We start from the raw sequence: 16,428 nt of genomic DNA, 5'->3' as shown, positions 1-16,428 counted from the left end.
GGAGGCCTGGCCCAGGTAGGGGTTTATTTCAGGGGCCAATTCACTGGCCACCTCCCTGGTCATGACCACACCTCAAAAACAGTCCCTGGATCTGCTCCCGAGACATGAGCTTTGATCAGCATAAACTTAATAAAAACCCAGAGAAAGTGCTTCTATCTCCAAGACAGCCCATGAGTGTGCCCACATGAAAAACGTTTCTCCTCTGCTTATGGTTTCAACTAGACATCTTTCTGCCCACAGAAAGGAAAATACCTACTATCCACCAGAGGTCCAAAGAGGAAGACTGATAGAATAAGAAAAAAAAAAAAAAAAAAAAAAACACAGGAAAAATTACAACCGAATATGTAATGTGACAGCTTATTTTTACAATCCAATAATGTTCATTTTTGCCTTGCCAACCAAAAAGCAAATGTTTTTGCCCTTTTATCTTCCCACCCCCTCAAGTTCAATAAAAAATTCTTACCTGCTGTTACTTTGTTTAGAGTCACTAAGGAACTGAGGACCTTGTTAAAATTCTGCCCCTGATACAAATCATTTGCATCAAATGTCTGAAAGGAAAAATTAAACAAGTTAGTAGGGTCTTACACGTTGGGTGCAGGATAAATGAAGTTCTCCCAGCAGTGAGAGGACCATGGCAGGATTCGCTGAGCAAGTCCTAAAGATGCAGGCTGACCCGAAGGAGCAGACCAGTGAACACAACTTCCAGCAGAGGGGCAGGGGTCCCACCAGAGTTCCCTCATTCAGGCACGCTTTGATCCGGGACACAGGGCATGAGACCACCTTCACAACCGCCAACTCCCCACATGGCCCCAAACCTCCTTGGCGAGCCGGGGAGGAGCCGTCCCAGCTAGGGAGCTGCAGCTGCTGGCCCTCGGTGGGGCTGAGCTGGCTTTGCAATCCCGTCCCAGCCACAGTCCGTTCCACAGCTAAGCACAGCAAGAGAAACACAGAACTGACCGCACAAAGAAGGGAAAACAGAAGCAGGTTCCAGAAGGAGGACAGCTCTGGGGGGACACCTCCATCCTCCGTGGAAAACCCCGAGGCGAGACCAGGACTATGGAAGTCTGCACCTTCTCCAACCTCGGGCGCCTACAGACCAGGCACACGGGAGAGTCGGTCCTGGCGCTCTCGCACCCATACGCACAAACAGCCTGCCTGGATACCTCACAGCTGCTCTACGATGTGTGCGCACGCACCAGCGCACACAGATCTCACTCCCAAATACTGCCCGAAGACTACATATAGCTTCTGACCACCAAGGAACCTCCACAAAAAAGTTCTAGTCAAATCACCCACAACTGCGCCAGAAAAATGATGAAAAGATATCTTTCAGAGATGTCGATAACAAACATGTATTTAGATACCCAAACGTAAACCATGTCAACAGCCTTCCAAGTTTCTCGCACTAATATCACCAGTCATCCCAGGAAGGAGTATCAGGAGGAGGAGGGCCCCAACTTCCTCTCCAGGCTGCCTGCCACCTCCTCTTCCTCCACCTCGCACATCCTGCCGGGCACCCCCTCTTCTTCCTGCCTCCCGCCACCCATCCCTCAACTCTTTCTCACAGGACTTCTCCCGGCCACGCTTCCCCACCACACTTGGTGAGGTGCCCTAACCAGGCTCTCCCAGTACCCTCATGACAATGACAACTTTATGTTCCACGAGCGGATGCCGCCCTACACTGGAAAATCTATAAACCAGATTTTACAACACCTAATATCTATCAAAACGGCCAGCACACAGTAAAAACTCTAATGCTTGCTGAATGGAAAAATGTACCAATCAATCCACCCATTCACCCTGTGCTGCTAAATGTCACTAAGGGACATCTACGTCAAGAGCCGCTAAGAGGAGCCATTCCAAATCTAACTGCTGCCTCCCTCAAAAAGTCTTCAGTTAATAGTCTTTGCATTTAATTTCTGAAAGGAGTAAAAATCGTGAGGTCGAGTTAAACATGGGCAACCAGAAGAAAAACCGAAAACTGAAAAACTTCAAGAAAGGAGGCCATCAAATCATGGAGTCAAGGGAGGAGCTGAACACACAGCCTGCCTTTCTAAACGCTGAAAGAAATTGAACAGAGCCCTAGCGTTAAGTGTGGCTGCATCGACGCATTCTGTACAGGTCCCGATGCCATTTCTCTCACAGCGGATTTCATGCCAGATCCTTCCTGTAAAAGGTATCCCTCAGAACAGAGCGTCTTTAGAACCAGCTCCTACAACATAGAATGTAATTCATTTGTTGTGATATTTAAGAAATTCCAAGTGAAATGAAAGCGCAATCTAGGCTGACACATCCACCTTCATTTTTTAATGTTAATTTTTTGGGGGTTTTTTTTTTGTTTTTTTTAGAGAATTAAGAGTATTAGTATTAACCTCAATAGGCCCCCACTTCCTTATATGTAGAATATGAATATTCCCTCACTTGTGAAATGCAGGAGCAGCTAATCTGCAGGTCTTTCAGCTCTAAAGTTCTCATTTTAGAGATAGAAAAATTAAACGTGTGGCATTCTATGAGAAGAATTCTATATAAAAAGTCTACTAACCTTCATTGTGGTGAGGCAGCAGCAAGTCACAAAACCCAGAAAAACAGGATGTTGAAAACTGAAGTTTCCTGTTATTCCAGAATTATATATCTTTCTTACTTGGATACCAGGAAGTGTCTGGTTGGCTGAAGCTGCCTGCCAATGGGCTTCAATGTGACATCAGAACTTCAGTGAATTCACATATGCACCACATTTCTTAACAGGAAACTACACAATGAGAGGAGACAAACGCTTGCCACTGACGAAAGACACACTTCTGGATCAGTGAGATGTTCTGACTAAAACCCTTCTCTAGAAAGAGACAGCGAACTATTTCCTGAATCAGGAATCTATTCAACAAAAACCAAAATCAGAAAAATCTTCAAGTATATAGTTTGTCCTATGGGAACAAGAGCAAAGTCTCACGACGACTCTTACAGGAAGATCTCAGCAAAAGTCAGCCCACTTGTAGGAGCAGGACACTCAGCACACTAAATTGTCCAGGGACACCCAGTGCCGAGCACGCCCGCTCCACCCTCGTGGCCGAACCGTGTTGCCCAGAGAGCAGCCCCCGTCCACCCTGGCTGGGGTCACGAGCCAGCAGGAGGGAAGGAAGCAAACCCCAAGGTCCGCCTTTCCTCAAGTGGCACTGGGAACAGTGGTCTCAGGGGAGGCCGCATGGTAGGATCTCCAGGAATTTAGAAAACCAAGATACTCAAGCCAAACCCCAGACCAATTAAATCGGCATCTCCAAGGAGCAACTAACTGCCCATCAAAATGTGAACAGTCCCCAGGCAATTCCATGCAGCCAGTGGGAGAAACATGGCCTGGAGAGACAAGGAAGGTGTGAATCTTCTCCCCAGGCAGGCTCACCCCCATCACCACACAGACAGTAAGGAGGGAACACTCAGTACCCCAGAGATCTTGGAAAAGCATATTGCCAAAAACTCACCCTCACTTTCACATTTAAGTGAATTAAATGTATAGCAGAATCCAATATTCTCAAAGTAAAATTTTCCTACCAGTTTCCCCCCAAAATAATATTTTTTTAAAAATATCAGTAAATTTAATGTCAAAAGAAACACAAGAGTGACACAGAGCAAACACAAACCACAGGGAAAGGCGGACAGAAGGGAACAGAGTTGCAAGTGAGGCACAAAGTGCTCTCCACAGCACCTCCGTACGCACTAACCAAGGGGAGCTCCCTGCCCTTCCCAGTTGGAAGGTTGCCCCCTGCCTGGTAGAGCCTCCGTTTACAGGAGGCACGGAAGCCCTCAGCACCTCCGGTTCCTCGTCCTTTGCATGGGAAGGAAGAACATACGCTGGCGATGACAAGGACAGGAAGCAGCAACATGCAAATGTCTCGTATGTTGGAGAATGTACGAGATTTAAAAACTCTGAATCCTGCACACCAAGCCTGTGGTTTCCTGTAAAAGTGACGTATCAGTAACTACATTTACCAAAGAAAATTGTTTTCTAAAACACAGCTACCAAGAAAAAAGCATCCTCGATAACTTGGGGTGCTCTGGAGCAGAGACCTCACAGACCAGGCAGAAAAGGGAGTGCAGGCGTCCACACCGCACGCAGCACGCAGCGCCCCCATGCACCCTCTGGCCCCGCCCTCCACTGCTCTGCACCAGCCAGCTCCCAGCTCCCGGCTCCCACAGGAGAGGACCCAACCCCATCAAAGTACTTGGGTTCCCATCCAGAATTCCCACCCCTGAAGCTGCTGCCTCTGACAGACTAGCCAGCCCTCTTGCTCACACCTTTCCACCTTGACAGTGTGGACACCGTAGCACCCCAAGGCTCCTGGAGGGAAATACACCAGCACGGAAGAGGAAGAATGGCCCCCCAGCCTGCGCTCGGGTCTGCTCACAGCTGGGGCGAGCTGCACCTGCTGCCAGGGGACCCTCACTGTCACCGAACAGCCACCGCTATTTGCGGATGCTTCCACAAAACGATCACTCCCTGCGCTGTCTGCCCAACATTCAACTGTTCAAAGCCTTTTCACACAATTAACTCTCAGGGTGGGAATCCAGGCAGACCCACCCCAGCCCATTTTTAACAAAGTGGGAAACAATCACAAAATCCAAGCAGCACAGGGATCAAAGGGCGAAGTGTCGGCAGCGCGAGCCTCAAGGGCAGCTGCGGTGAGTGGGGCTCCTGCAGAGCAGACTGCCGCTGCCAGAAGCAGGGGGGTGCGGCGCCCCGAGGCCGCCACCCTGCTAAAGGTCCTGACTGGGGAGACAGACCTCCTTGCAACAGGAGGGAAAGGATATTAAATCTGAGACTCTCGGGCTGGGGGTCTCGCCTCCCCAGCCCAGAAGGGGCTGCTAGGAACCCGCCGACACAGTCTGCAGCCCGAAGAGGGCCAGCCGTCCCTGCCCTGGAACCGGCGCAGTGGAGGCAGCAGCTGCAGGCCAGCTATACACAGCACTCCCCCACATCATGGCGGGCCCCCAACTCAGGATCTGCTACACGCCCCAAGGAACATGGGGTTCCCTTACGGCTGTAGCCTCCGGAATGAGCTCTGATAGGACCACAAATCTACCAACAAGTACCGCACCAAGGAACGAAGACTGTGGCTTTCTCCACCAAAAAAAAGCAGGAGATTAAGATAAAATTAAGATAAAATGTTCCGAAATTCAAGTTGATGAAAGTGTATTGCACACGTACAATTACAGGCAGAGAGGTCTGAAGAGAAACATGCACGTACAGGCATGACAGAATCATCCCAAAACTAGCGACTTCCTTTATCAGGGGAAAGATGCCAAATACCAGAAAGATACTAGCCAAGAACATATTCAATTCAATCAAAGCAGGGCACTGCCACAATCTTCCTAAATGTATAATACTTTCCCCCCTGGGCTTAGCCAAACGCCCCCAGGTGGATAGGCGGGCAGCAGAGGACATCAGGGACAGTGGACACCTCCAGGGACACCTCCTGACCAAGCAGTGAGGGCAGGGCAGAGACGGGCTCTCGGCATGGATGCGGCTGTGTCCTCCAGCTCCTCTCGCAGACCAAACCCCTACCTCCGCTGGGGGAGCCCACAGAGGGATTAAACTTAGCTTCCTCAACAAAAGAGCACATCACTAAGCCAGCTGACACCAAAAGCCACCAACGAAGGCTCCAGGTTGTTTCTCTACCAACACTGGCCAGCCCTGGATGTCCCCGAACAAGGTACAATTTGGAGAGAACCTGGAAAGAAAGGGGAGACTGATGCAAAGGGCTCTGAACAAAGCAGCACGGACAAGACATGCGGCGGAGCAGAGGCGGAGCACAAGCCCGCTGGGCGCGGCGGTCGCGGCAGCACACAGTCGCCGGCCACGCCGCGTCGCTCGGAGGTTAACAGGGGCTCGATCAGAAGCCAGTCCATGAGAGCAGACGTAAAGCAGGACCGCCACAGACAAACCAGGCTAGATGGCCCCCCAATCCAAACCAGGACGAAGGGCAAGGCAGGACAGCACATGAGCGCGCCCGCATGAGCTGCAGCCTGCCCGCAGAATAGGCCGACGCTGCCAGCTCTGGGTCAGCAGCACCTGCCACCAGAGAGCAGAAGGGCCTCGGGAAGAGGGGGAAAACCATGTGTGCTCTCAGATGTGGGGACACTCAGCTGTAGGCGGAAGGCAGCAGGGAGAAGGTGCGCCATCTGGGTCAGGAGTATGCCATCTGGCCCAAGAGGCCACCTGCCCAGCGTCCCTCCCAGATCTGCCTGGCAGAGGCCCAGAGAAACCAGCTCCTCAGAGCACCTGCCACCCTGACCCCTCACCCCCAAAAATACTGTCAGTGATCATCACCAGAAGGGTCAACACAGGCTGTCAAAGACCTGAATATCTGGCCCAGATTCACCTTCCCAGCCTTAACTTTTGCTAGTCCTCTAAAAATATTCTACTTTGACCTATTCCTTATTTATCTGGTCATACTTAATATCCAGTTTAGCTCCTGAACTAACACCAGAAATCAGGAAGGCTCACCGTACGGGAAGATGGAGTTGTGGCACACAGGTCAACCAAGCGTCACCAGCATCCATGTGGCAGGGCAGTGCCAGGAGGGTGACCCCTGTGTGTACCTGCGAGCGCACCCAAATGCATAAACCTCGACCTAGATACAGGAGGGCTGTTTTAGGAGAAGGAGCCACCATGGTTTTCAGGAAAGCCTTAACCAACAGAATACTGTTATAAAATAGATAGGTTTCAAGGGCACAAGTTCTAAGAGCAGATACTGACCCGATCGAGAACTGTCACATTCATCACCCTATTTTCCAACTTCTTGTCTAACTCAAGGTCACTGCAGCTGCCGTGTGAACACGCTCCCCCACTCACTCCCCACCCACTGTCCTGCCTTCCCATGGGCTCCAGCCAACGAGATATGAGCACATGGACACGCACCAGCTCCAAGCAGGACGATGCACACCAGCCCCAAGCAGAAGCTGGAGGAGGCTTTGGGGTGTTTCAACCAACCTCCCTGGTCTTTTCCTTTCAAGGAGAATGGTGGCAGCTCCCGTTTGGGCCTTGCATCAGCCTGGATCCTGGGAGAAAGCGGAGCCTCAGAGCATAGCAACACGCTATCTGCAGCTAACCGTAACCAGTAGACAAGACCTCTGGTGTTCTAAGCCTTGGAGATGTAGGGGCTGTTGATTAACGTATCTGGCAAGAACTGGCTCTGCACCCAAATGCCACATTTTCTCCCAACGGAAGTGATTCTTGAAGGGGAGAGAAACAAAACAACAAAGATATTAAGGAAAGTGGTTAGGTCACTCAGAGTCTGGCCATGTTAACACTAAAGAGTAAACGCTGAAACCTCTTAGCTGGCTGAGACACAGACTTCTCCGTTACTCAAAACAGGAACAACTGTTCCCCACACAGTACTACTCATTCCAGAGGAAACACAGTTTCCCTCCCTTCCCAAACTCTGGACACGGTCATCACGTCAGTGCTAAAGGGAGAGGCTTTATAGCAGCCTCCGAGAAGCAACCTGCCGGCCAGCCTGAAAGCTCGTTCCTGCTCACCCACCCTGGACAGAGAGACAACCTGGGCCAGGTGCCCGACGAGGCACCAGAGGGCATCACCACGTTAACCTCTAGGTGCCCTACTACTCATCATGTCTACACAACAAACAAGTCACTCAGCCCCCAAGGCTTAAACCAGCTCCCTTACAGGTTGTGGGCATCAGGAGTTCCAAGCAGCCCCACTGGGGCAATACAGCTCTGGTCTCTCAGAGAGGCGGCCTGAAGGCATCCCTGGGGCTGCGTCCAAACCACGGCTGTGGAGGGCGGCCCCTCCTCAAGTCTGCACAGCAGTGAGGCCGAGGAAGAGGAGGGACGCAAGCACGCAATGGAGAGGACACCGCGGTGCCTGAGACTCAGGGACTGCCCAAGTGCACACCCGCACAGCCGCACCGTTCGTGAGGAGGCCCCAGAGCGGCCCCGCCTCCAGGAGGGAGAACAGTGCTGGACACCAGCAGCGCATCCACCCACCACGGGAGTCCTACCCTTGTGCGCGACCTCTCTCTCCACATCCACACCTTCTAACCAGACAGGTCAGCTCTAACGGCCATCCGGTCAGGGTGAGGACACCCCTGACAAAGTAGGGGACAGGGTTCCCTTAATAAGGTCACCAATTTAGTAAGACCTGCAAGGCTCTCCCACCCCCACACTGGTGGGCTTCCGAATTCATGCAAGTACTAGTACTGAAAATCAGAACTATCTTCCACAGAATAAAGAGGCAAATTTTACAGCACAAAATAGATCGTGTTATACCTCACATAACAAAGATGTCATCAGTCAAATCTTTCAACTGCCAGTGAAACTCCAACTGGCTTACAACAGCTCCAGGTAGGGTAACTAACAAGTCAAGAAAGTAAGAGCCGCAGCTCAGAAACCGGAAGCTTGGGGCCATCTTTTCAGTCTCCTTCCCTCAGTGTGGGCTGCAGATTCGGGAACATTCTTCCTGGTGAGGGAAAGCAGCCCCAGGCCACAGCCAACAAGCCTGCCATCTGAGCGGCATGTGGCTGGCCTGGAGTCACATGTCCCAAACCCAGAGCCACAGAGGCACAGCGGCACAGAGACCGAGGACAAACCCGAGGGGTCCCCCCACACAGCACCCGGGCTGCAGAGATGCAAACCGGGGGGTGGATGCCGAAAGCCGTGGCAGTGGTGGTCTTTAGGTTACCTCGGCCACTGTCCACACCCTCCCCAGAGGCTCAACAACCGCAGCAACTCAAACTCAGCCTGATCACAGACCACCCACAACCACCTGGGGCCCAGGATCCCTCCTGAAGAAGTAGGGCACGCACACCTGTAAGATGCCACTGACTGAGGACACCCCTGGCTAGACCCAAGAAGAAAACACTAGGGAATAGAAAGAAATGCTTTCTACAGTCTCAGGGCTAGCGGAGAGAGCCCCACAGGTGCGGCTGGCCAAGCATGTTCAACACACCGAGTCGGCTCCTGCAGGGCGTTTCTGAGAAAGCTATTTTTGTGATGCAAGAAACTTACTTTTGGCACAGTTCTGGAGTGTGGTTCGCAAAGTTTAAAAATACAGTTTTGTCCTATCACATTGTCAAAAGGAATCTGATTTTGTGATGAGATGAGTAGAGAAGAATCTTTAAGTCATGCTATTTAAGTGTAATGCAAATGGTCCGTACTGATGGGGATATGTGAAGAACAGGACGCAGCAGGGATTTTGCCTCCTTGGCTTCTGTAGGTTTTGTTCTTAATTCTGCCTACTCCTACACTCCAGGGATAAAATTAAGTTTGACGATGGATTCTATCAATACATACCGCGGTCACCCAACATGCCCCCAAATGATTTTTCATTTTAAAATGAGAATTACAGCATATTTGATTTTGTGGTTTCCACTGTATCAACACCCAACCATGAAAAAGGACAGGGACCACCCATGTAAAAAGAAACCCCAGACACATCTTTTAGGGAGTTTTCAGGAAGGGGGGCAGTGAGAGAGGGGGTGACAAAATCCTAAGGAGGGCAGGAAGATAACCAGCACAATGAAAGCACTGATCAGTCTTCACCCTCCATGGAGGAGCAATGGTCACAAGCAGAAACCACCAGAGAGGCTGAAGCACCTCCAGGCAGGGAGGCCCCTGGGTGCTGTGAAGACCTCATGACAACTTCGTTTTACGAAGGAAGAAAACAAGGCTCCCAGGCTCCAAGAGACTGGGTGACAAAGGTCCCAGGAGAACAAAGACGGGAGGCAGATCAGTCACCGCATTTTTCCTCGGCGGCGTGCATGCATGTGTGCAGGTCCACAGCAAGCAGCGCAGTGGGAAGGGGCAGTGGTCTCAGACACACTGCACGGACGCGGCACCCCACCAATCCTACGCCAGGCCCCTAACCTGCCCGCCAGCGCCAAGGAGACAGGCCTGCAAAGTACAGCCCTCCACCAGTTGCCAAACAGGGGTCTGGGCAGATGCACGACCTCCTAGAGCTTAAAATAAGTTAGGTGCAAACTTTAGAGCCACAAAGGTAATGAGTACACTGCATTAAAAACTTAGAGCCAATAGTTACAAAACTCAAACTTTGAGAAAGGTCTCAAGAGATGGTAAATCCACCAAAATGACAGAAGAGGCTTTAAGTAATAAAGGAATCTATCACAGTGCTGTCGGCTATATGGCTAAAGGCCATACGCAATCTAGAGAAGGCTTCAGGGGATTCTTGAGAGCAGGAAGTAGATGGGCTCCTGAAGGTCAGGTGTTCCAATCAACACTTGAAAGCACCCCCCCCTCCCCCGAGCACCTCAGCCAGTGCAGCAGCATCAGGACAGGAAAGTAGCCCCTTCCTCCAGCAGCTGCTAGAAGGAAAGACCCCAGTAAGGAGAGCCAGCTGCCTACCCTGGGTCCCTAACAAATGACTAGCTCCAGGTGCTACTTGACCCACATAACAGACACAGAAGAGGAAAAAGGAGGCAGTTCTACCCAAAATGAAATACCCTAAGAGCTCCAGCACCAATTTCAAGCCCAGATCACCCCGAGCTGGAGATAGGACACCTGGGGTACACAGAGGCATCCCTCTACCTGCTCATGGAGGGCATCCAGACCCTTCCCCCGAGATTTCTCCCACCTGCTCCGAGCCTCAGCCCTGCAGTGAAGCCATTCTGGGCCTGTCGCTCTCTCAGCTACACAGCTGCACATTCATGTCAGCTATGGGCCCTTTATCCACGGACAGGAACAGGAACCCACAGACAGACAACACTAAGGAGATGAAACACACTGCCCTACTCCTCCAGCAAGGTACAGCTAAAAGCCCTGGGCACTACATACAAAAGAAATGTTAAGATAACTCAGAGCTGGAGGGAAGCAGACTGGCTTTCTTCGGGGCCCAAGAAACATGGCAGTGGGTTGTCTGGGTTTTGTGGGATTTGTTTTACTTCAAAAAGCCCCAAGCCCAGATGCGCCAAAGAGTATAAAAAACAGCCCCAAGAAAAGCTTGCCTTCTCTGGCCAGAGCACCAGGAAAGGGGCAGTGCAGCAGACAGGAAAGTTCTAGACACTAACCCTGCCCACTGAACACCAAGGGGGACCATGGCCAATCCCACCACACACGGCTATAACAAAGTACCCCTCTCTCCATCCTGCCCCTCAGGTCCTGTGGAGTCACGCACAGGAGTGGGCTCTAAGATGATAAATTTACATTTTTAAAAGTACTGAAAAATTAATCACCAGACAACACAATTAGTGAAAACCGGGATACAGAGCTATTGCAAGGAGCCAGGAGGAAGAGCAAGCATACTAAATCCTTCCCTTTTTTGAGGACCCAAAGGAAGGGAGCCCCAGTGGGACAGAGGAGGAACTGGATCAGAAGACGACTTTTAGGTGAAAATCCAAAGGGCTTCAGGACAATCAGCTATTACAACGACAAATGACAAAGTACTCTCTAAACTGCTCGGTGCTAGGGGCGCCTGGGTGGCTCAGTCGGTTAAGCGTCTGCCTTCGGCTCAGGTCATGATCCCAGGGTCCTGGGATCGAGCCCCGCATCGGGCTCCCTGGTCCGCGGGAAGCCTGCTTCTTCCCTCTCTCACTCCCCTTGCTTGCGTTCCTTCTCTTGCTGTGTCTCTGTCAAATAAATAAAATCTTTAAAAATATAAAAAATAAACTGCTCAGTGCTATGCAAACAGAACTTCCACCCGGTAAGAGAAATTTTAAGTGGTCAGCAAAGACAGAGCAGTTGGTGCTTGACATGAGACTTGAACAGACGCCATCAAAACATCCAGACAGATGTTCAGATAAGGATGATCTCAAGAGAAGTACCAAGGCGGCTCACATGAGCATAACGACAGAGCAGGACGACAATGTGCCTGCCAGCGCACTCCCTCCCTGGAACACTCTTATCTACTGGTCTCCATTCTCAATGTGTTCTAGAATGCTTGGGCACCTGTCTAGACTGAGCACCCTTCCCTGCCTATTAAAATCTCCAACTAAAACTTGTCCAAGTTCAAGGTTATCACATACCCCAAGAAAGGAAGACCCAGAATGCCACAATTCTGATCTCTCTTAATTCCTCTTTAGGACAGTTCATCAAATCCAGGATGTCTCACTGGTTCAACTCAACCAAGGCCAGCCAGGAAGCTGCGGCAGGCTTTATCCACCCAGGTCTCTGCCTGCTCACCTTCTCAAGCCTGGCCATCTGAAGGGTCTCCCTCTACATCCCAGCCTCATGCGGCTGCCCCTCTTACAAGACTTACAGCCTCTGCCCTGTATCCCAGGTGGACATATCCACTTTACTTGCTTCACAAGGCTCCTGAGGCTGCAGAGAAGCATGCCATGCACATGTGCGCCCCTCAGGGCAAAGCAGAGCTCAAGAACATCCTCATCAACTGTGTACACACTAATTATCACCTGAAGAAACACGTCCCCATTCTCCACTTGCAATGAAATTCAAACCTGCTCTTCAATTTCTTTGAACCCATTCTATCCAATAAATGGTCAAAGGATCTCCTTCTACCTAAACGGGATAGCAGTCTCCCTAGGAACACCCCCAGCAACAGGGCTTGCCCTCTACTCTCTTCGGGGGCTAGTTCTACACTGCAACCCCAACAAGATGCTGAAAGACATCCTGAACATGTTAAGTTTCATCTTAGAAGAACGTAAGTTTCCAGGTCTTCTCTTGGCAGAGATATCAAAGTTGGGACAATGTGAGACCCACTACACACGCTTCCCATCCCCTAAGTGGCCTTGTCTCAGTCCCTAATGTTTTTTAAACTCCTGACAATGACCAAAAAAAAAAGTTTTACATTATAGCCAATTTAATAAACTCCCCACTGAGAAACAATTAGCAAATGCCAACAAGAATGGCATTTATTCAAGCATTAAATAAAGTTGCTAATGGTCTGCTGGTTCTAAGTCTTTTCCAGGTTATAAATCCCTCACTACACTGAGTTACACATCATACCAAACATGATGGGAGGATATGCAGAACGCTAAAACTGTGCGATTGAACTTACTAAATCGCACATCAATCCTGCCCCCCAGCTGCGCGGTGCAGCCTGGTCATCTCCAGCTGAAGGCGGTTAAGAAGCAGACTGCCTCACACGTCTCCGTGAAGGGCCCCTCACCATCCCGTGCATAGAGCACCCACCACCTGCACCTGCATCGTTCCCTGGTTTCAGGTGACCAGGAATTCTCAACTTAGAAGTTCTGGCCTCTCTCTAAATCTGGATTCAAATACCAGCTCCACCACCGAGGAAACATGAGCCGTGGGGCACCTTGCTGACCCTCCATCCAGCTCGGTTTCCCCTCCATGTGCAAGGGCTATCCTGCTGTGGCTGTCCTGGCACTTAGCAGCCACTCAGCAAACAGTCACCATTACCATGGAGCTGCTGATAGGCAGTTTTAAACACTTATTTCTACCTCTCTGCATTTCTAACATTCCTCCTCATACACACTATGTCTTCTCTGTATTTGTTTCTCCCTTTTCAATTAACTTTCCCATTCACTCCTGAAGTCCACATGGATAAAATGCAGCTCATGGCATGAGTAGGAAACAGGGACTGATAGTGGCTAGCTGGATGGAAAGCCTGCACAAAGGTAATACCGAGCTGAGAAGTGAATGGCTAAATCCACAAATGATACTGTATCATCTTTAGATTCTTGAAAGCAGAGATAATCTCTTCCACAGACCAAAATACACACAACTGTCTTAGATGCCAACCACCACCCTCAATGCTCCTGACCAGAACCTGATGTCCCAAAGGCAGCGCATGCCAAAAGGCCCAGGACCACCTGGCTGCCACCACGGTAGTACTTAATTCAGGAAGGGTCACCACGGGATGCTAAGAGCATTCGGTGAAAGGCTCTGCAGCACCACCCACAGATCACAGACTAAGTACAAAGGCAAAGGGCACCTTTAGGGTGCAGAGACCCGGCAAGTGTCCCCTTAGCCAAGTGACAGAACTTAGCCCCAGCAGTATGAAGGGTCCACATTAAGCACTTCCCAGTAGGACCCATGGAAATACAGATCACCACTCGTGTAGAATTCTTACCTAAAATGTTTAACCTGAACCAGGTCCCACCCAGACCATGGAGCACTTAACAGGATAACCACCCCGGCCTCTTCAAAAATTTCAAAGTCCTAATAAATGATAAAGGTGGAAGGACTGTTCTGGAAACTAAAGGAGAAGGTTCTCATTTTAAAGATGGACATGCTAGGTAGTATTCAGAGGCAAGTATCTTGAGGTCTACTACACACTTTAAATGACTACCAAAATAAAAGTACCTAAATACTCAGAGCCAAGGGGCAAAGTGTCTAGATGGTAAACTGAGTCAAGGCACCAGTCTTCCACACTGTCAGCTTCAGTTTTTCCAAGAAAAGGGCAGGGGATAGGTTAGGAGGTTCATCTGAGGACCCCCAACTACCCCCAGAATCTTTTAAGTAGAAAATAAAAGCATTCCCTCACCATCCACACAAGGACTCAAAAGGAACAATCCCAACAGGCCCCGCATCACTGCAGGGTCCCCATGGCTGCCTCCCCCCACCCCCACCCCCACCCCAAGCGCTTGGCTGGCCGGGCCCTGCAAGGAGAAATTCAGAAGAAAGTGCACTTCCCGCCCCGCCCATCCGAAGCTGGGCAGGACCCCTGGGTCTCCTCCAAGCACAAGCAAAATCACCACAGTCCCCTCTCCCAGCCAGATCTCTCCCGACCTCACCAAACTCGAATTTGAGGGACTCACACTAACCAAGTCAAACTCTCCAGGGGAACCCTGGAATCCGTATGTTAAAGCTCCACACTCTGCACCCCAAGTGGACACTACCCATTCTAACCTGCTAGTCCTCCCTGAACGAAAGGGGACGCACGCCCTCAGCCTCAAGAAGGCGGGAAACGCTAATACCACAGCAAGTTCCGCCTTTGCCACGTCAAGGACAGACCAGGGAGCGTCTCTCAACCACCCGAGAACACACTCAGCACACACTAATATCAAGTAGGTTGGAAATACATATTCCGGCTAGAAAATTATTTTTTAAAAAAACATACTAAAGACAAATTTCATACCTAAATGTGTTCTGAGAGGCCTCGGGTTTGGTTTTGCTTTGTCATCACTCCCTGGGAACTGAGCCTCTCGCTGGTTCCCAGGACCTAAGGGAGCTCCTCAGGGACACAACCCGCTTCAGGGCAACTACCTGTCAGGAAGAGAGGGTCCCCCCACCCCAGAAGGCCAACAGGGATTTTGTCTGTTTTTAAAACAGAAGTAGAGCAGTGAGGACTAAGACGTTCAGAGCGTCTCAAACAAGGTGGGAGAAAGGAGAAGAGGTCAGAAGGCACCACCCTAAGCGAATAGCATCTTCTCTGGGCAGAGAAATCTCTCGGGATTCTTCAGACCATACATGCCTGAGCTCCAGATTCATGTTGCTCCCACTCATCGGTCCTGACTGATGTTTTTTCACAAGGCCTTACTGAAAAATAAGAAACAGACCCTCGATGAAACATTTTCCCACCAATTGACCAACACTGGCCATCCTATTCAACTGCAAAGCAAAAAATACACATGTAACCTAGTATTATTCAGGAGAATGCATGTTTCCCAGGGGTCTAGGCCAGTGAGGATGCATCTGAGGCTCGGAGAAGCCTTCCCAGCGACACCGCGGACAGGTGTGCGGTCAGCCGAGCTAGCCCAGACAAGCCCCCCCTCCCAGCAGCAGCCCCGACAGGGACAGCTGCAAGCACACCGCAGGCCCGCCCTCCTCCTCAGCGAGCACGGCTCTGCCTGCACGCCACACGTGGGCGGAAGGCACACCCAAGCCATCTCATCTCCACCAGATGCCTCTACCTGTTCCCAAAACCACCAAAGGGCTAGGGCCGGTTTGCAACACGACAAAGAACCTGGACCCCTTCCAGGTTAGGGAACAAGAGAGTTTCTTCAACATACACATGCCCACCCCTCCCTAGACCCTCCTAGGGTCTCCACAGCGGGGAGGGGGGCCTGAGGAAACTTCCCGTCTCTGTACAGGGAGAGGCGGAGAACGGTCTGGACACTGCACGGAGCTTCGGTGCTGCCGTCTGCAGGACACCCTCACCGTTCCTCATGGCAGAGCTACCCTCGGCAAATTCGGCTTTCAGACCAGGCCCCAGTCCTGATTCTAAAACTCCCTGGTGGTAAATACACTTAAGAGCTTCCCAGGAGAGCAGAACCTCCGGGCCCCCAGCCGGCCTCCCCCAGCGGGCCCCGCCAGCAGCCAGCAGGCCAAGAAGAGGCAGGACCAGCACCCACTCATCAGGATCAGCCCCACCTTCTTCAGGAAGAAGAAAGGCTACTTGTCCAGCTGCACTTCAGCTACAAGTAGTTCAGTGAAGCAAGGCCCTGAGACGAATAAAACGAACCCTTAAGGACTGACCAGACAGAAAGGTGTGAACAGGGGTGTTGGGGGCGGGGGGCGTCCTGCCGAGGGAGACCAGAC

At 51.0% G+C, this 16,428-nt stretch overlaps 1 protein-coding gene across 1 annotated transcript in view; it reads right to left on the bottom strand.

Moving 5' to 3' along the window:
- Positions 1-476: 476 nt before the first annotated feature.
- The window catches only part of LOC141371586 (rho guanine nucleotide exchange factor 7-like), a 52,205-nt gene continuing 36,253 nt past the window's right edge, over positions 477-16,428 (bottom strand). Inside the window, exons 3-4 of the mRNA XM_073887442.1 lie at positions 15,362-15,426; positions 477-548 (exon numbers count right to left, since the gene is read on the bottom strand). Of these exons, the coding sequence (XP_073743543.1) occupies positions 15,424-15,426 (3 nt within the window). The 3' untranslated portion in view covers positions 477-548; positions 15,362-15,423. The remainder of the gene's footprint in view (positions 549-15,361; positions 15,427-16,428) is intronic.

Source organism: Callorhinus ursinus, unplaced genomic scaffold (genome assembly GCF_003265705.2).
Source record: "Callorhinus ursinus isolate GAN/ISIS: 27379988/994484 unplaced genomic scaffold, GSC_fseal_2.0 scaffold79, whole genome shotgun sequence".
In the NCBI taxonomy this organism is placed as follows: Eukaryota; Metazoa; Chordata; class Mammalia; order Carnivora; family Otariidae; genus Callorhinus; species Callorhinus ursinus.
This window is presented reverse-complemented; position numbering and strand designations above follow the sequence as displayed.